Source organism: Hyperolius riggenbachi, chromosome 3 (assembly GCF_040937935.1).
Source record: "Hyperolius riggenbachi isolate aHypRig1 chromosome 3, aHypRig1.pri, whole genome shotgun sequence".
In the NCBI taxonomy this organism is placed as follows: domain Eukaryota; kingdom Metazoa; phylum Chordata; class Amphibia; order Anura; family Hyperoliidae; genus Hyperolius; species Hyperolius riggenbachi.
In genome coordinates, this window is record NC_090648.1 from 89,974,367 (window position 1) to 89,995,651 (window position 21,285).

General features: G+C 42.4%; 1 protein-coding gene across 1 annotated transcript in view; it reads left to right on the forward strand.

The window, feature by feature from the left end:
• The first annotated feature begins 254 nt into the window (after nucleotides 1–254).
• Nucleotides 255–21,285, forward strand: part of LOC137562182 (C-type lectin domain family 4 member G-like) — a 78,251-nt gene continuing 57,220 nt past the window's right edge. The window contains exon 1 of the mRNA XM_068273512.1: nucleotides 255–297. Coding sequence (XP_068129613.1) covers nucleotides 255–297 — 43 coding nt within the window. The remainder of the gene's footprint in view (nucleotides 298–21,285) is intronic.

A 21,285-nucleotide genomic window follows, 5' to 3' on the forward strand; every position in this document is an offset into this window, starting at 1 on the left:
TGAGGTTTCAGATCTGGTTGGGCGTGAGCTCTGATACGCTTTATTGGTCTTAAAGAGGAAGATGAAGTTTCACAGCCAGAGATTATGATGTACAGTTATGCATATTATACGAGCAGCTTTGTCTACACTTTTCACTTCTATATTTGTACGTAGAGTTTCTAGTTGCTGGAAAAAGATTTGCATTATGTGGACTACGAAGACCTGAACACCGGAAAAAGAAGTATTCATTATTAATAGAGAGACACAGAGACGAAATGGCCAACGTTTATGGCAATTCAAATTACAGAAAAAAGCAAGGTAAGACAAATTCAGATTATTTTTAATGCTAAATGCAGCAGAGCAAGCACTACCAGAGGGGCAAAGTGGGAAATTATTTATTTAAGTATTTATGTAGCAATGACATATTACGCAGTGCTGTACAGAGTATATTGTCTTGTCACTGCCTGTCCCTCAGAGGGGCACACAATCTAATCCCTACCATAGTCCTATGTCTATGTATGTATCGTGCAGTGCATGTATCGTAGTCTAGGGCCAATTTAGGGGGAAGCCAATTAACTTATCTGTATGTTTTTGGGATGTGGGTGGAAACCTGAGTGCCCAGAGAAAACCCACACAGACATGGGGAGAACATACAAACTCCATGCAGATAGTGCCCTGGCTGGGATTCCAACTGGGGACTCAGCACTGCAAGGCGAGAACCCTAACCACTATGCCACGGTGCTGCCTATTACCCAAAAGCCCCTGATCCAGCTGCCGGGCCCCACCGGGTCACCCCCAACTTAAAGAGTCAGAGGCCAATATGAAAATTACCTTTTCTCCTGAGTTTTCTCCTCGGTCATGTTTTCACAAGTTGTCAGTAACATACCTTTTAAGCCACCAAAAGCAAGAAAATACTCAGAATAATTTTAATAGTACTTTTCTCCCTACTTTTAGGAGGAGAAACTGCAAAATATCGTCTTTAACAATGAATATATATTTATTTCACCATCTGATGCCTAACCATAAAACCCCTTTCCTGATGCCTAACTCTAAGACCTCCCCTTTCTGATGCCTTACCCTAAGACCCGCCTTCCTGATACCTAACCCTAAAACCCCCATCCTGATGCCTAACTCTAAGGCCTCCACATTCTGATGCCTTACCCTAAGACTCCCCTTCCTGAGGCCTAATCCTAAAACCCACCTTTCTGACTCTTAACCTTAAAACCCCCTTTCTCCTCCACAAATAATGTAACTAACGAATACTGTAAATTTAAATATAAATAAAAATAAATTGAAAAATGATAATTTACTAAATTATAATTCTCAAAACGAATTTTAAAACGATAATCACCAAACTGATAATTCTTAAAACGAAAAATTTCATTTGGACGGGACTGGTGCCTGATAATTTCTACTTTTGGTGACCAATAGCCGATATTTTGCATTAGTGCCTATGGGACACCCAAATAGTCAATTTGCTACAGGTGCCCAAATTTCCAGAGTACCACATTAAAATATAACAGAAGCATGGTGGCTAAGTGGTTAGCAATCTGTACTCGGAGGTTAATGGTTCTGATCCCTACTAGGTTACTACTGGTCATCTTGTATTCACATGGATTTTCTCTGGGAGTCCCAATCCTTCCCCCACTCCAAAACCTGCTGACTAGAAATGATCTATGATATTGCAAATATTTCTGACTGGTATGCAGATTTAGGGCTTGTTCACACCTAGGGCGTTTTACAGTATTTTTAAGCGCCGGCGATTTTCTAAATCACCCTAAAATCGTTTGTGCAATGATTCCCTATGAGAGAGTTCACATCTGAGCGGTTTGTTTCTGATCCGCTCAGCAAAGCGCTGCTTTTACAATTTTTAGGGTGATTTTGCTACAATGGAAGGTATAGTAAAAACGCAAAACGCTCACAAAATCGCTTTGTGCGGCGATTATGTTCGTGCTTTTAAGAAGGTCAAAGAGTTCACTTCCTGATTTGCATCAGGAAGTGAAAAAACAAATCGCTCTTAGTTAGCGATTTCGATTTTAGATTTGAGCAAAGCCTTAAAGAGAACCCGAGGTGTCTTTAAAGAATGTTATCTGCATACAGAGGCTGCATCTGCCTATACAGCCCAGCCTCTGTTGATATCCCAAACCCCCCTAAGGTCCCCCTGCACTCTGCAATCCCCCATAAATCACAGCCGTGCTGTGAGGCTGTGTTTACATCTGTAGTGTCAGTCTCGGCTGCTCCCCCGCCTCCTGCATAGCTCCGGTCCCTGCCCCCGTCCCTTCCCTCCAATCATCAGGGAGGGAAGGGATGCAGGCGGGGACTGGAGTTCTGCAGGAGGCGGGGAGAGCAGCAGACTGACACTATAGAGATAAACACAGCCAGCTCTGACAAGCTGTTTGTCAGCAGCGTGGCTGTGATTTATGAGGGATTGCAGAGTGCAGGGGGACCTTAGGGGGGTTTGGGATAGCAACAGAGGCTGGGCTGTATAGGCAGATCCAGCCTCTGTATGCAGATAATATTCTTCAAACCCACCTCAGGTTCTCTTTAACCACTTAAGGACCAAGGTGATAGAGATCTACGCCCTGTTTTGATGGGCTCCTAGTTGGCAGGGCGTAGATCTCTATCACCGGCGCCGCCGCTCCCCGCCGCGATCGTCTGCACGGAATCCGGAGCTCTTAGCTGTCTTATGACAGCTAAGGCTTCCGGGTATCGGCAGGAGCCGTCACTGATTGGCTCCCTGCCGTGTGATCGCTGTGAGCCAATCACAGCGATCACCCTCCGAAAGGCAACATAGTTGCCGTTCCGCCTCCCTCTCCCTGTCACTGTGAGGATCTTTTGTGACAGGGAGAGACGCACAGCCTGCAGCCGTGACAGGCTGTGCGATTTTACCAAAAATAACACTTTAAGATACATTTATTTATCCCGATCTCCCCCCAATTCATCCCTTGATCCCCTCCCAACCACCCATATATATATATATATATATAATATATAGCTATATATATATATATAGTATATAGCTATATATATATATATATATATAGCATATAGCTATATATATAGTATATAACTATATATATATATATATATATATATAGTATATATATATTTATATATATATATAATATTTACTGGATTGTGATTTTATTTACTGTGCTTTACTGCAGTTAGATAGGGGTTAGTATAATAGGCAGGGTATATAGTGTTTAGGGTATAGTGTAGGGTATTTAGGGTTTAGTATATAGTTTAGTATATAGAGTAGGGTATATAGGGCTTAGTTTATAGTGTAGGGTATATAGGGATTAGTATATAGTGTAGGGTGTATAGGGTTTAGTATATAGGGGTTAGTATATAGTGTAGGGTGTATAGGGTTTAGTATATAGGGGTTAGTATATAGTGTAGGGTGTATATATAGGCTTTAGTATATAGCGTAGGATATAAAGGGTTTAGTATATAGTGTCGGGTATATCGTGTAGGGTAAATCGGGTTTAGTGTACAGTGTAGGGTATATAGGGCTGTATATCAGTAGTGTAAAGGGTGGCATATAGGTTCAGGGTTTATACGCTTACGTATATAGTGTCAGTGTGGGGTCTGATATTGTCTGTGCATATACAGGCTTGTTAGGGTATATTGTGTCCTTTATATTGTGTCCTGCACTATATACGTGATGGCGAAGAGATCTTTTACTGCTCAGCAGATTGTAGATCTGATCTGCCAGTCTGGGGAATCCAGTGAGGAATTAAACTCTGAAGAATCAGAGTCTGAAGATTCAGACTCAGAGTTTGAGCCAATCCCTGACAGTGACACCCTACCAAGTGAATCGGACGTGGAGGAGACTGAGAGTTCTGAGACAGCCATGCCAGAGCAGCCAAGCACTAGTCAGGAGCAGGAAGAGAGTGTCGCAACACCCAGACAGAGACGCCGCAGGCAACAGAGCGCTTCAACTAAACGTCGCCGCACTGACGTACCGGAGGAATTGCTTCACCCCGTGTGGTCGCCTGCCAACCTAGAAGCACCCTCAATTCCTCCTTTCACAGGCCAGGCTGGAATTAAAGTGCAAACGGCTAACCTCTCCCCAATTCAATTTATGGAACTCATAATCACTGATGAGCTCCTCGGCTCTATTGCTGAGCAAACAAACTTATACGCTCAGCAACACATTGCTGAGAAACCGCAATCCAGCTATGCGAGGCCTAAGAACTGGTGGCCCACTACAGTGGAGGAAATAAAAACATTTTTAGGCCTCACAATAAACATGGGCATTACCAAAAAACCAGACCTAAAACGGTATTGGTCGAAAAGACCAATTCAACATATGGGGATTTTTTCGCAAACAATGTCGAGGACACGTTATTTGACCATCTTGCGCTTCCTCCATTTCTGTGACAATTCCCAGTACCAAACCGGAGAAGATCCAAATATTGATCCCCTATACAAAATTCGGCCCCTAATTGACTACCTATGGCAAAAATTTTCAGAGGTATACGTGCCAGAAAAAAATATAAGTATTGACGAGTCCCTGGTACACTTCACTGGTCGACTTAGGATCAAGCAATACATCCCTTCCAAGCGTGCCAGATATGGCATAAAAATTTATAAGCTTTGTGAAAGCAGCACTGGCTTTACATGCGCTTTCCGAGTGTACGAGGGAAAAGACAGCCAGCTGGATCCACCTGGGTGCCCACCTTATATGGGCACAAATGGTAAAGTTGTCTGGCATCTGATTCACCCTCTCCTGAACAAAGGATACAACCTGTACCTAGACAGCTATTACACCAGCATCCCACTATTCAAACATTTAGCGAGAGAGAACACGCCAGCTTGCGGTACCATCAGATCCAACCGCAAAGGCTTCCCTCAGAGCCTTGTCAACAAGCGACTCAAACCTGATGAATCTGAGGGTCTCCACAGTGAAGAGATGCTGGCTCTGAAGTACAGGGGAAAAAGGGACGTATATATGCTTTCAACCATACATACTCCTGAAAGCATAACACCCAGGACTGGAGCACAAGAGAAACCTAAATGTGTTCATGAGTACAGCCAATATATGGGTGGTGTAGACCGCAATGACGCGGCAATGAAGCCGTACCTGGCCGCACGCAGTGGCGTACCTAAGGAGCTATGGGCCCCGATGCAAGTTTTACATTGGGGCCCCCCAAGCACTCTATATATAACAATTGATTTGGCGCACCAAAACCTGCCAATGGCAACCACAGTGTCAGAGGTGCAAGAAGGGAATGGGGAACAGTTTGTTAATGATTACCACTATAAAAAGTATCTATAGAAGTGATTACTATGAGCACAGGACCAATAGAGAGCTAATACTGTAGTTGAGGGAGGGCCCTTCGGGGCCCCTCAAGCCCAAGGGCCCCGATGCGGTCGCTACCTCTGCACCCCCTATTGCTACGCCCCTGGCCGCACGCAAAACCAGATATTGGTATAAAAAATTAGGCTTATACTTGCTGCAGTTGGGAATTTACAACAGCTTTATACTATACAAAATGTCAAAAAACCCTCTCAGCAATTTAGAATTCCAGGAGGAAATAGCTGAATCTCTCATTTCCAAAGCTGCAACTCACCCTGGCAGAAGATTTGATTCAGTCGAGAGACTTTCTGGATATCATGTTCCAGAAATTATACCACAGACGGGGAAAAAGCAATACCCCCAGAAAAAGTGTAGGGTCTGCACTAAACAAAAAATAAGGACGGATACACGATACCATTGCCCCGAATGTCCCGAAAAACCAGGACTTTGTTTGAAAGACTGTTTCAAAGTGTACCACACCTGCCTACATTTTTAACTTGGATTGTCCTTCAAATTTATGGTACACAAAGCGCCAGTAGCCACACATAGGCGATATAATTTTATTCAGAAGGAGCAACTGAAACCCCCCGCCCAAAAAAAATTGCTACATTTATTTTTTCTTCCCAAACATTCTATTCAAATTGAAGTATTGTAGGCATTCACCCCACAAATGATTCAGTAATTCCTTCTGAATAAAACGATACCACATATGCGTGGCTAGACTATTGCTTTAGTTCAAAGCTGTGCTGAGAAGAAGTTGTCAATTATTGAACCTTCAAAGACCATAAATCACACGTTTGCAATTTCCAGCACGGCCCGCTTTCAATTAAGTCTGAGGTAAAAAGTCCCTCAATTTCCCACCAAAATGAACCCATTTTGTAAACTAGACCCCCTGAAGTATCCATCCGTGGGGGCATTGATGATTTTGACAGCACATATTATTGGTGGAAATTGATGGAATGTATAAGGACAAAAAGAAAAATTCATTTATTTTATTCAATTTCCACCAATAATCTGTGCAGTCAAAATCATCAATGCCCCCATCGATAAATACCTCAGGGGGTCTATTTTACAGAATTTGACAGACTCTTTACCTCAGACTTCATCAAAAGCGGGCTGTATTGGAAAATGCAAGCGTGTGATTTATGGTCTTTGAAGGTTCAATAATTGACAACTTCTTCTAAGCACTGTATTGGACTAAAGCAATAGTCTAGCCACACATATGTGGTATCATTTTATTCAGAAGGAATTACTGAATCATTTGTGGGGTGAATTTCTACAATACTTCAAAGCGTGTCTGTCACAAAACAGAAAAACTGACATGTCTGAATAAAAAAATGATTTTTTCTTTTTGTCGTTATACATTCCATCAATTTCCACCAATAATCTGTGCAGTCAAAATCACCAATGCCCCCATCAATGGATACCTCAGGAGGTCTAGTTTACAGAATGGGGTCATTTTGGCGGGAATTTGACAGACTTTTTACCTCAGACTTCATCAAAAGCGGGCTGTGCTGGGAAAAGCAAGCGTGTGATTTATGGTCTTTGAAGGTTCAATTATTGACAACTTCTTCTAAGCTCTGTATTGGACTAAAGCAATAGTCTAGCCACACATATTTGGTATCGTTTTATTCAGAAGGAATTACTGAATCATTTGTGGGGTGAATTTCTACAATACTTCAAAGCATGTCTGTCACAAAACAGAAAAACTGACATGTCTGAATAAAAAAATGATTTTTTCTTTTTGTCGTTATACATTCCATCAATTTCCACCAATAATCTGTGCAGTCAAAATCACCAATGCCCCCATCGATGGATACCTCAGGAGGTCTAGTTTACAGAATGGGGTCATTTTGGCGGGAATTTGACAGACTTTTTACCTCAGACTTCATCAAAAGCGGGCTGTGCTGGGAAATGCAAGCGTGTGATTTATGGTCTTTGAAGGTTCAATAATTGACAACTTCTTCTAAGCTCTGTATTGGACTAAAGCAATAGTCTAGTCACACATATTTGGTATCGTTTTATTCAGAAGGAATTACTGAATCATTTGTGGGGTGAATTTCTACAATACTTCAAAGCATGTCTGTCACAAAACAGAAAAACTGACATGTCTGAATAAAAAAATGATTTTTTCTTTTTGTCGTTATACATTCCATCAATTTCTACCAATAATCTGTGCAGTCAAAATCACCAATGCCCCCATCGATGGATACCTCAGGAGGTCTAGTTTACAGAATGGGGTCATTTTGGCGGGAATTTGACAGACTTTTTACCTCAGACTTCATCAAAAGCAGGCTGTGCTGGGAAATGCAAGCGTGTGATTTATGGTCTTTGAAAGTTTAATAATTGACAACTTCTTCTAAGCTCTGTATTGGACTAAAGCAATAGTCTAGCCACACATATTTGGTATCGTTTTATTCAGAAGGAATTACTGAATCATTTGTGGGGTGAATTTCTACAATACTTCAAAGCATGTCTGTCAAAAAACAGAAAAAACTGACATGTCTGAACAAAAAAAATGATTTTTTCTTTTTGTCGTTATACATTCCATCAATTTCCACCAATAATCTGTGCAGTCAAAATCACCAATGCCCCCATCGATGGATACCTCAGGAGGTCTAGTTTACAGAATGGGGTCATTTTGGCGGGAATTTGACAGACTTTTTACCTCAGACTTCATCAAAAGCGGGCTGTGCTGGGAAATGCAAGCGTGTGATTTATAGTCTTTGAAAGTTTAATAATTGACAACTTCTTCTAAGCTCTGTATTGGACTAAAGCAATAGTCTAGCCACACATATTTGGTATCGTTTTATTCAGAAGGAATTACTGAATCATTTGTGGGGTGAATTTCTACAATACTTCAAAGCATGTCTGTCAAAAAACAGAAAAAACTGACATGTCTGAACAAAAAAAATGATTTTTTCTTTTTGTCGTTATACATTCCATCAATTTCCACCAATAATCTGTGCAGTCAAAATCACCAATGCCCCCATCGATGGATACCTCAGGAGGTCTAGTTTACAGAATGGGGTCATTTTGGTGGGAATTTGACAGACTTTTTACCTCAGACTTCATCAAAAGCAGGCTGTGCTGGGAAATGCAAGCGTGTGATTTATGGTCTTTGAAAGTTTAATAATTGACAACTTCTTCTAAGCTCTGTATTGGACTAAAGCAATAGTCTAGCCACACATATTTGGTATCGTTTTATTCAGAAGGAATTACTGAATCATTTGTGGGGTGAATTTCTACAATACTTCAAAGCATGTCTGTCAAAAAACAGAAAAAAACTGACATGTCTGAACAAAAAAAATGATTTTTTCTTTTTGTCGTTATACATTCCATCAATTTCCACCAATAATCTGTGCAGTCAAAATCACCAATGCCCCCATCGATGGATACCTCAGGAGGTCTAGTTTACAGAATGGGGTCATTTTGGTGGGAATGTTACTATTTCAGTGACTTAGTGCTTCAGAGAAGTGATGTACAAAGCAGAAAACAAGCATTGTAGATTTTGTTCACTGAAAAGCAAAATTACACTTTTTTCACAGTCTCTACAATGTACCAAAGATGTAAATAGTTTTCATTTTTTTGCACATATATATTAGAAACATATGGCAGAATACATTTTGAAAAGAATTTATGTTTTAATTCAAGATATATACATATTTTTGGTTGAAAATTTCAAACAATATACATTTTTTTACTTTTTTTTAGCATAAATTCTCTTAAAAAACATATAAAATTACATTATCAATATAATTAAGTGGTATAGATAAAAAGCCCTATTTGTTCTGAAAAAAACAATATCACATTTGTTTGGATAGACCAAAAATTTACTGAAATATCTAAACTCAAACAAAGCATGTCAAAACCAAAAAAAACGCTCTGGTCCTTAAGGCCATTTTATATGTTGGTCCTTAAGTGGTTAATGAAAACTGTGTGCAACCTACCACTGGGCTACTCTCACTCACATTATCGTTTGCTGTAAGATTTTTTTTTACAATTTTTTACATTTCTGCTAGGTTTATGAAGGACCAGTGACAAGTGAATATGACCATTTTCTTTTTGTCATAATTTTGGTGAAATGTCACATTTTTGCACAGATTTAAATAGTCGCAATATATATAGTCATATAAAATATTTTCACACAGATGAAAAAAGTGTGAAAATATGTGGGCATGCAAATATATATATATATATATATATATATATATATATACTGTATATATATATACTGTATATATATATATATATACATATTCAGTGGTTTGCAAAAGTATTCAGCCCCCTTGAAGTTTTCCACATTTTGTCACATTACTGCCACAAACATGAATCAATGTTATTCGAATTCCACGTGAAAGACCAATACAAAGTGGTGTACACGTGAGAAGTGGAACGAAAATCATACATGATTCTAAACATTTTTTACAAATAAATAACTGCAAAGTGGGCTGTGCGTAATTATTCAGCCCCCTGAGTCAATACTTTGTAGAACCACCTTCTGCTGCAATTACAGCTGCCAGTCTTTTAGGGTATGTCTCTACCAGCTTTGCACATCTAGAGACTGAAATCCTTGCCCATTCTTCTTTACAAAACAGGTTCAGCTCAGTCAGATTAGATGGACAGCGTTTGTAAACAGCAGTTTTCCGATCTTGCCACAGATTCTCGATTGGATTTAGATCTGGACCTTGACTGGGCCATTCTAACATGGATATGTTTTGTTTTAAACCATTCCATTGTTGCCCTGGCTTTATGTTTAGGGTCGTTGTCCTGCTGGAAGGTGAACCTCCGCCCCAGTCTCAAGTCTTTTGCAGACTCCAAGAGGTTTTCTTCCAAGATTGCCCTGTATTTGGCTCCATCCATCTTCCCATCAACTCTGACCAGCTTCCCTGTCCCTGCTGAAGAGAAGCACCCCCAGAGCATGATGCTGCCACCACCATATTTGACAGTGGGAATGGTGTGTTCAGAGTGATGTGCAGTGTTCGTTTTCCGCCACACATAGCGTTTTGCATTTTGGCCAAAAAGTTCCATTTTGGTCTCATCTGACCAGAGCATCTTCTTCAACATGTTTGCTGTGTCCCCCACATGGCTTCTGGCAAACTGCAAATGGGACTTCTTATGCTTTTCTGTTAGCAATGGCTTTCTTCTTGCCACTCTTCCATAAAGGCCAACTTTGTGCAGTGCACGACTAATAGTTGTCCTATGGACAGATTCCCCCACCTGAGCTGTAGATCTCTGCAGCTCGTCCAGAGTCACCATGGGCCTCTTGACTGCATTTCTGATCAGCGCTCTCCTTGTTCGGCCTGTGAGTTTAGGTGGACGGCCTTGTCTTGGTAGGTTTACAGCTGTGCCATACTCCTTCCATTTTTGAATGATCGCTTGAACAGTGCTCCATGGGATGTTCAAGGCTTTGGAAATGTTTTTGCAGCCTAAGCCTGCTTTAAATTTCTCAATAGCTTTATCCCTGACCTGTCTGGTGTGTTCTTTGGACTTCATGGTGTTTTTGCTCCTAATATTCTCTTAGACAACCTCTGAGGCCCTTACAGAGCAGCTGTATTTGTACTGACATTACAGTACACACAGGTTCACTCTATTTAGTCATTAGCACTCATCAGGCAATGTCTATGGGCAACTGACTGCACTCAGACCAAAGGGGGCTGAATAATTTGGCACACCTCACTTTACAGTTATTTATTTTAAAAAAAATGTGGAATCATGTATGATTTTCATTCCACTTCACACGTGTACACCACTTTGTATTGGTCTTTAACGTGGAATTCAAATAAAATGGATTCATATTTGTGGAAGTAATGGAAAACTTCATGGGGGCCGAATACTTTTGCAAGCCACTGTATGTATATATATATATATATATATATATATATATATATACCGTATTTTTCGTCGTATAAGACGCACTTTTTCTCCCCAAAAAATAGGGGGAAAAAGTCCCTGCGTCTTATACGGCAAAGGCAGGGAATTCCCGACTTAGAAACGCCCGCCGATACGGACCGCGACCCGCCGCCATGTCGGGAATTCCCTGCCTGTGTGGCTGCACCCGACCGTTGCCTCTGCCCGCTCCCCATGCCTGTAATGTGCCGGCGTGTGTAATCAGTTCCCTCCCGCTGTGTGGCTGATCTCTGCGTGCCCCCGCGAGTGTCTAATATGCCCGCTCCCCCGCCTGCCTTATCTCCCTCCCCCATGTGAATGCTGGCCCCCCCCGGGTGTTAATCTGCAGCGGCTTACCTTTCCGCCATGCCCGCGAGGATTGGAGACCTCCTTCACAGCCGCGCATCTCGCTCTAGTGATCGGCATGTGATGATGACGCAATCATCACATGCCGATCACTAGAGCGAGATGCGCGGCTGTGAAGGAGGTCTCCAATCCTCGCGGGCATGGCGGAAAGGTAAGCCGCTGCAGATTAACACCCGGGGGGGGGCCAGCATTCACATGGGGGAGGGAGATAAGGCAGGCGGGGGAGCGGGCATATTAGACACTCGCGGGGGCACGCAGAGATCAGCCACACAGCGGGAGGGAACTGATTACACACGCCGGCACATTACAGGCATGGGGAGCGGGCAGAGGCAACGGTCGGGTGCAGCCACAATTTACAAACACACACGGGGGACACAGGCACATGGGGCAGGCATAAGCGACACAGAGGACACGGCAGGCATGGAGGACACAGGCACATGAGGGACACATGAGGCATGCATAGGTGACACATGGGGACACAGGCACATGGGGCAGGCATGAGGGACACACAGAGGACACGGCAGGCATGGGGGACACAGGCACATGAGGGACACATGAGGCATGCATAGGTGACACATGGGGGACACAAGCACATGGGGCAGGCATGGGTGACACATGGGGCATGTATGAGGGACACAGAGGACACATGGGGCAGGTATTGGGGACACATGGGGAGACAATGGGACACAGGAGGACAACATTTGAGGGTAACATGTACAAGACTCTCCTGGAATATGGACGCACCAGGTTTAGTATAAATCTTTTTTTTTTCTGTTTTTTGCCCTCTAAACCTGGGTGCGTCTTATATGCCGGAGCGTCTTATACGGCGCGAAATACGGTATATATCATAGGCAAGCACAGGGGGGGATTACAGCTGCCCAGAATCCTCCCTCTGACCAGGGTCGGTGCAGTGTCTGGGGCCAGGCACAAGTTACCAAACCAAAATATCTGCAGATATCCTGCAGTTCACAGGACCACCCCCTTTCTTTCACTGCTACAGTTGACATTGGATGGAGCAGCAGTGTGTGTACAGAGCATGGAGCAGCAGTATGTGTACAGAGCATGGAGCAGCTCTGGGGAACATAACAGTCAGGTGTGAGCACAGCCCTGTGCCCTGCTGTGTGAATGCTTCACTTTCCCCTTCATTAGCAATGCCGGCTGACCTCATTATTATCTGTATCCAAACTGCTCCTGACTGATCCCATCGTCGATCGGTAGCAGATCGAACATTTATTGTCAGATCATGTCAGTCAGACAGGAAATTGCATTATGTGTACCCAGCATGATGTTCTACCATATTACTATACTGTATTGTGCGTGGCTGAGTGAGAGCATTCCGGAATCCCCTCCTTAAAAATCCTGGGTTTGCCCCTATATATATATATATATATATATATATATATATATATATATATATATATATATATATATATATATATATATTCACAAAGAAATATGGCCATGTGAAAACACGTTTTGAAGAAATGTAAAGTGTATTTTCGTAAAAAATTTCACAATTTTTTTTACTTCAGGCAAAAATGTGAATTTCAATGCGAAAATTACTTTGGAGAAAATTGCACCCCAGGGCCGTGTCACACAAGAGACTTTGTAGCTGCTGCTATAGTGTCAGGTTTTTAGCAACCACTACATTGGCTAACATTAGTAACAGCTGCTTGGCATCTTAGTAGCTGTGGGGGAGATTTATCAACGCATCACCGACAGTTTTGTCTTCTTAATCTGTTCTAACCATCATTCTGCATGATAATACGAACGTTCTTAAATCCTAGTAATAGTGGCAGTTTAGCGTGGATTTCTAGAGCTGCACTACAGTTAAGAGAAGTGCAAATCCATCCCTAAACTGGCGCAGATTAAGAAGTGCTTGAAAGCAGTTCTACAGCTGTAGAACTGCGGGCTAGACATGATTGCAGATTGCAGGCTATCCATGATTTGTGATGTGCCCCTCCCACCTGCTGAATTCCTCCTCAGAGCCTGCTGCCATCAATACAGCAGGTTTGTTGGTTACCTCAGCAACAGGATTTCCCCTCACACTGCACTGTCTGAGAAACCTTCCTAGCTCCTCCTATTATCCGGTTCAGCGCCGCAGTGCCGAAAATCTCATCCGAGCAACGTTCACCTCCCATTCATTCGCCTATAACTTTATTGCTACTTATCACAATGAATTGATCTATATCTTGTTTTTTCCGCCACTAATTAGGCTTTCTTTGGGTACTACATTTTGCTAAGAATTATTTTTTTCTAAATCCATTTTAACAGGAAGATTAAGAAAGAAATGAAAAAAATTCATTATTTCTCAGTTTTTGGCCATTATAGTTTGAAATTAATATACGCTACCGTAATTTAAACCCATGTATTTTATTTGCCCATCTGTCCCGTTAATTACACCATTTAAACGATGTCCCTATCACAATTTATAGTGCCGATATTTCATTTAGAAATAAAGGTGCATTTTTTCAATTTGCGTCCATCACTATTTATAAGCTTATAATTTTAAATAATATAATAACATACTCTCTTGACATGTATATTTAAAAAGTTTGGACCCTTGGGTAACTATTTATGTTGTTGTTTTTTTTAAATTGTATTTTTTTTATTTATTTTTTTAATAAAAAATGTATGTGGGTAATTTTTGGTGTGGGAGGGAAACTGCTTATTTTACATGTAAAATAAGCAAATTCTTTAATTAAAAATGTATGTGGGTGCAGTTTACTATTTGGCCACAAGATGGCCACAGTGAGAAAAGTCCTGGATGCGAACGACCTCGCATCCAGGAACCAAAATTCAGAGGAGTTGTTTCCTGGGGGCAGAAATACCACGCTCTCTGGAGAGAAAGCGTCGGTATTTCTGCAGGGAAGTTAGATCGGTGAATGGGAATTATATTCCCATTCACTGATCGGGGGGCTAGTGGCGGGCGCGCGTCCGATCGCGCGCACCACGCATTGAAAGCAGCAGTGCCTTTCTGGACGAGAAAGCTCGTCCAGAAAGGCCGAACTGGTTATACAACAGTTTTAGAAGGAATCTGCACTATCTAATGATTTCTTAAGATGCCTGAGACAGTTCTGCATGGATTTCTAAAAACCTACTAATATTTTGTCTCAGACACGCTTGATAAATCTGGCCCTGTGACTTGTAGCCACAATAACGTCTCTCATTTGACATGGCTCTAAAAGGTAGAGTTTTTGTTAAAGGAGGGATTGTCACAAAATCAAATTCCATTTACCCACTGCACTGTGCTTCATATGCAGCCTGCAGTCTTAAGGCTCATACACACGGGGCACAACTGTCGCCACAAACACGTGGCACTTGCATGTCTGGGCGACAGTTGCCCCGTGTGTACAAGGCGCGCACCCCAAACTGTCGCCGGAGACAGCAGTTGCCGTGCGATTGAAAAGTTAAATCACCGGCAACTTCTGTCTCCGCAACTGTCGCTAGTCCACCACGCGTACTGCGTGTGTATGTGCGGACTAGCGACAGCTACCCACAGCCAGAAGGGAGCTTCCAGCGGGGGGACGAAACTTTCGCCGACAGCTTCCGCCCCGTCTCTGCCTGCGTGTGGACAGCTGTCGCTCAGGCGGAGCTGTCGCCGAGCTGTTGCGCACACGTCTCCTTTGTGCTAGCAACAGCAACAACGGTGCCCCGTGTGTATGAGGCTTTACCCTGCATTGCAAGCACTCCAATCTATTCAGAAAATTTTCTGCTGTAGTAAATCCTATCTCAGTAAGCCTGGCTCTATTTTTGCCATTGCCAACATGAAGGAAGCTTTTCATCACCCCTCCCACATTCCTGCTCCTCACCGATTGGCTGAGGGCAGTTCAGTGAGCTGCTGAAATCACAGTATGTCAGATGAACTGCGGCATGTGACTGGAGCACGTGCACTGGGAACATAGGAGAAAAGCGTGCATGTGCACAACGAGGGTGGATCTGACATAGAGTACATGCGCAGGCAAGTACTGTACCTCCGGATCAAAGGTCGGCGACTTACCAAGGTTGCGGCTGCTAGCAGAGCAATTCACAAATGTAGCCCCTCAGGAGACATTAAAAAGCATGGTGAGGCGCTGCACACATCCCCACACATCTCCGTAGCCCCCAATCGCACACAGCGGTTCAGCTTTAAAGCGGTTTAAAACCTAAAGGAATACAGATACCTTAAAACAGATTTTAGTATCCTAAAGATATTGTTATTCTAGTTCCTCTGCAGTATACCAACAGCAGGAATGCTGGGATTGTATGTGTATGTTATGTCCAGCATCACCTGCCTGTACAATATTATCTCCCCATGAATCCCAGCAGTGACAGCTAACCACGCATATCCTGCTGAACAGAAAACTCAGCTATATCCATTCTTAATGTCCAGCGCTGCATAATATGTTGGCGCTTTATAAATACAATAAATAATAATAATAATTCTTTCAGAAACATATGCGCACAAAATAGTGGAGATAGCAGACAAACAACTGTACAAAATCTTCACTTTAGACATACATGGGTAAAAAATATATGGGTCTTTTTTTTTACAGTTTGCTGGGAGGGTTTCCTAATTGGATCATATTGCCACCTGCCTCATTATTTCTTTCTGAATTAATCTCAAATTGATATGCTTAACCACTTCACCACTGAGGGGCTTTACCAGAGCAATTTTCACCTTTCAGCGCTCCTTCCATTCATTCGTCTATAACTTTATTATTACTTATCGCAATGAAATGAACTATATCTTGTTTTTTTCGCCACCAATTAGGCTTTCTTTAGGTGGGACATTATGCCAAGAATTATTTTATTCTAAATGTGTTTTAATGGGAAAATCGGAAAAAATGTGGGAAAAAAATTATTATTTTTCAGTTTTCGGCCATTATAGTTTTTAAATAATGCATGCTACTGTAATTAAAACCCATGAAATGTATTTGCCCATTTGTCCCGGTTATAAAACCGTTTCAATTATGTCCCTATCACAATGTTTGGCGCCAATATTTTATTTGGAAATAAAGGTGCAATTTTTTCAGTACAATTACAAGCCCATAGTTTATAAAGTAACAGTGTTATACCCTCTTGACATAAATATTTAAAAAGTTCAGTCCCTAAAGTAACTATTTGTTTTATTGTATTTTTTTTTTATTACAAAAAATAAATAAATTGGGGAATGTGGGAGGTAATGAGTTAATTTATTGTGTAAAATTAATGTATTTGTATATGTAAAATGCTTTAGGGTGTAGTTTTACTATTTGGCCACAAGATGATTTGTTCATGCGACCTGTAAGCGTCTGGAAGTACGCATACAGGAAGCAGAATGAGGCTGGGGAAATCACAATGATTGCGCTGTTTCTCATAGAAGCAGCAGATCATTGCGGGGGCTTAGATCAACGAACGGGAATGGATTTTCCCGTTCATTGATCTCCGGGCGAGCGGGCGGTGGCGTGCACGAGTGGCGAGAGCGCACGCACGAGCGGCAGGAGCGTGGACATCGGCGGTAGCATGGGAGGTACGGATTTCCTTATCCCTTGTTTTTATAAGGGTGGAAAAAGGGACGGAGAAATCCGTACCGCGCGGGGTAAAGTGGTTAAAGTGACACTGAAGCGAAAAACAACAACAAAAAAAAGGTATGATATAATTAATTGTATGTGTAGCATGGATTATTAATAGAAAATGAGTAGCAACGAAAAGAGTCTCATATTTTTATTTTTAGTTATATAGCTTTTTTTTTTTTTTTTTATAACATTGCATTCTTTCATATTTGCAATTACAAACAAAACTGCGGCAAAATGTGGGGAGCACTTCCTTGTAGAGGCAGAGCTTTGTGTAGTAGCTCTGCCTCTACTGTTGTCAATCGCCGTTGATAGCCACCTCTCCCTGCCTCTCTCAGTCTTCTTTCAGTGAGAGGGACGGGAAGAGGCATCGATCAGCGGGGATTGACGTTACTGGAGGCAGAACTACAGCACCAAGCTCTGCCTCCCCGGGCAGCAAAATCCACGACTTGGAATTTGTGGAATTTTGCCCTGGGATTTGGGGGGTTTAATGACATTGTTCTGCGGCGGGAATGCGGCGTTTTGGCACTGCTGATATTGCTGAAGATAAATGTCAAATAAAAAGAGGATTTTTAGAAGGCTTTAGACACTCCTTAAATCTGTCTTTGACTTATGCTTTGATATATAAGTACATCAGAAAATAGGACTGTATCTGACCCAAGTTGGGTCGGAGAGCTCAGTGTAGCTCTTTTGCATAGATAACAACTGAAGTTTCTTAACTCTTCCTTTACTGGAAACAATACGAAACTTGCTGCTTTGCTACTAATGTTCAATTTCTTAGCTGTACTATACATACAATTAATTATTTCATAAGTTTATTTTTACTTCAGATTCCCTTTAAAGGACAACTGAAGTGAGAGGGATAGGGAGGTTGCCATTTTGATATCCTTTTAAACAATACCAGTTACCTGGCTATCCTGTTGTTTCTCTGCCTCTAATACTTTTAGCCACAGGCCCCGAAAAAGCATGCAGCAGATCAAGTTTTTCTGTCATTGTCAGATCTGACAAGATTAGCTGCATGCTTGTTTCTGATGTTGTTCAGACACTACTGCAGCCAAATAGATCAGCAGGGCAGCCAGTCAACTGGTATTGTTTAAAAGTAAATAAATATGACAGCTTCCATATTCTTCTCCCTTCAGTTGTCCTTTAAAACTGTTCCTATGTCAAATAGTCTGTGTCATTCAGAAAAATGCTATGTCACACCCTGGCTTGCAATAAATGCCAGTTAAAATCTTGTAGTCTTGAGTCTCTTGACTTGGAAGTTTGGTCTTCAAGCACCTCTGATACAAATATATGGACTATAACAGTAAAGAAAATGTAATCGTTGATTTTATTCTATAATAGTTTACTGTCAACTGCGTTTTGCCTGTCTCTAGGGAGTTTATTTTTAGCTTGGGCCTGAGGTTCTCTAATTCCCTGTTGTGTTATGGCAGGAAGAAGGTAGTGGGTGGCTTTATGGGCTGCTAACCATGAAGAAAGGGCAGAGTGACTCAGACATAACAGTAAATAAAGAACATTTTCCATACGTGTTTGGCGTTATCACTAGAACTCTGCATAAGAAGTGGTTCATACCTTACCAAAAGTTATCCTAATGCCAGCCATGGTGGATCCCAAGCAGTGGCGTAGCAATAGGGGTTGCAGAGGTAGCGACCGCATCGGGGCCCTTGGGCCAAAGGGGCCCAGAACGGCCCTCCCTCAACTACAGTATTAGCTCTCTATTGGTCCTGTGCTCATAATAATCACTTCTATAGAAGTATAGCGCCCCAGTATAGCCAGAATAGTGCCCCAGTATAGCCAGTATAGTGAGCCAGTATAGCCAGTATAGTGCCCCAGTATAGCGCCCCAGTATAGCCAGAATAGTGCCCCAGTATAGCCAGTATAGTGAGCCAGTATAGCCAGTATAGTGCCCCAGTATAGCGCCCCAGTATAGCCAGAATAGTGCCCAAGTATAGCCAGATTAGTGCCCCTTCTATAGATACTTTGAATAGTGGTAATCCTTAACAAACTGTTTCCCATCCCCTTCTTCTACCTTTGACACTGTAGTTGCCCTTGGCAGGTTTTGATGCACCATATCAATTGTTACGTATAGAGTGCTAGGGGGACCCCATTGTAAAACTTGCATCGGGGCCCACTGCTCCTTAGCTACGCCACTGATCCCAAGGCTCCATAAATACTGAGTGTGAAAGTCAAACAGTTGCTTTTGTCCTGGAGAGAGTGGAAGAGGCATAACTGAAGTTTGACGCAATCATTGATAAAGTAGAAGTACTCCATTCAGCGCAACCAAACCACAGTGTTCTTGTATTACAATTCCACCCACACTAAAGTGTTGCTTCAATAATAACATATCAGCATGGTCCCTGATAAGGTTCTTGAGGTGCAAAAAGGGACTAAGGCTTCTTTTTCCACTGCAAAACGTTGTTGACCTATTTTGATGTGCATTTTTTGTGCGTTTTCGTTTTTGTAACTGGTAAGTGTTGTCATTATTTTTGAAAATAGATACTAGTGGTTGAATCAATACAAAGCGCTTTTCTATGCGTTTTTCTTGCGTTCCTATATTTTACATCGAAATGCAAAACGCATCATAATCGCACAGACATGCGTTTGCGTTTTTTAAAACATTGGAACGCAGCAGTGAAAAAGGCCACCCAAGATTCTTATTTTAAACAGGCTGCACTTAAAGAGACACTGTAACATCAAAAAGATCCCCTGGGGGGGTACTCACCTCGGGTGGGGGAAGCCTCAGGATCCTAATGAGGCTTCCCACGCTGTCCTCTGTCCCACGGGGGTCTCGCTGCAGCCCTCCGAACAGCCGTCGACAGACCCGACTGTTGATTCAATACTTACCTTTCCAGGCTCCAGCGGGGGCGCTGTGGCTGCTTTCGGCTCCGAAGTAGACGGAAATACCCGATCTCAGTCGGGTCCGCTCTACTGCGCAGGCGCTGGAGACTTGCGCCTGCGCAGTAGAGCAGACCCGACGGCGATCGGGTATTTCTGCCTACTTCGGAGCCGACAGCTGCCAGAGCGCCTGCGCAGGAGCCGGGAAGGTAAATATTTACGCCGCCGCTGTACAGAGGGCTGCAGCGAGACCCCCGAGGGACGGAGGACGGCGTGGGAAGCCTCATTGGGACCCTGAGGCTTCCCCCACCCGAGGTGAATACCCCCCAGGGGACATTTTGATGTTACAGTGTCTCTTTAAGAATCAGCAAACGCATGCGTTTTGCGTTTTTGGCAAAACCGCAGCTAGTGGAAAAGGGCCCTAAAGCACTTTTCAGGCAGGGGTCTCACTTGTCGGCTTTCATGCGCATTTTCTGCACAGAAAACCTGATTTCAACTGAGAACTCATGTTAATCAATGGGCTAGGTCACATTTGAATGCAGATTTCGCACGCAGAAAAAAAAAACTGACATCTTGCGCAATTTGTCAGTTTTTTCTATAAATTAAATTAGCTGCTGAAAGGCAGGGGTCACACTTGTCTTTCAGTTTTCTGAAAAGTGTAGAAAACTGAAAGACAAGTGTGACTCCTGCCTCAATGTTTACTGCAAATGTGCCTATTGGGCATGGTGCACATCACACCACACCCATAACTGGGGAAGCAGGGCGTAAGAAGGTGCAATAGCGGCATCATGTTGTTGTGTCTTTAGAGGAGGCATGGTCAGGCAGTAAGATCTCCTGAAATGCAGGAGGCATCCTGTACCAGTACAGACTGCAGATGCAGAGGGTCAGGGCATAGACAGAAATGTAATGAGAATCAGAATCATTTATTATTCGCCAAACACAACTGGGTCATACCTGGAATTGGGTTTGGCACAAAAACGGTTGGAGATAGCACGCATAATACATGATATACAGTATGATGTACAGCAGTATAAGCAAATACATTAAAGGAAAGTGACTCAGTAAACAATTTATTGATTGGACACATAATATACAAGGGGCAGTGACTCATTAGGCAGTTTATTGACAGAAATCCGTGTGCCAAGAGTTCAAGAGGTTGACACCCGAGGGAAAAAAAGTGTTTCTGTGTCTAGGTGGGGATGGCCTGAAACCTCCAACCTGATGAAAGCAGACTGAAAAAGTGGTGGCCTAGGTGTGAGAGATCAATGGCTCCAATTATATCAATAATTAACAAAAATATTTATATATCTAATCCATCTTAGTCTCTCATATACTCAGAATTGATATATTAGCATATCAGTGACAAATGATGAATTC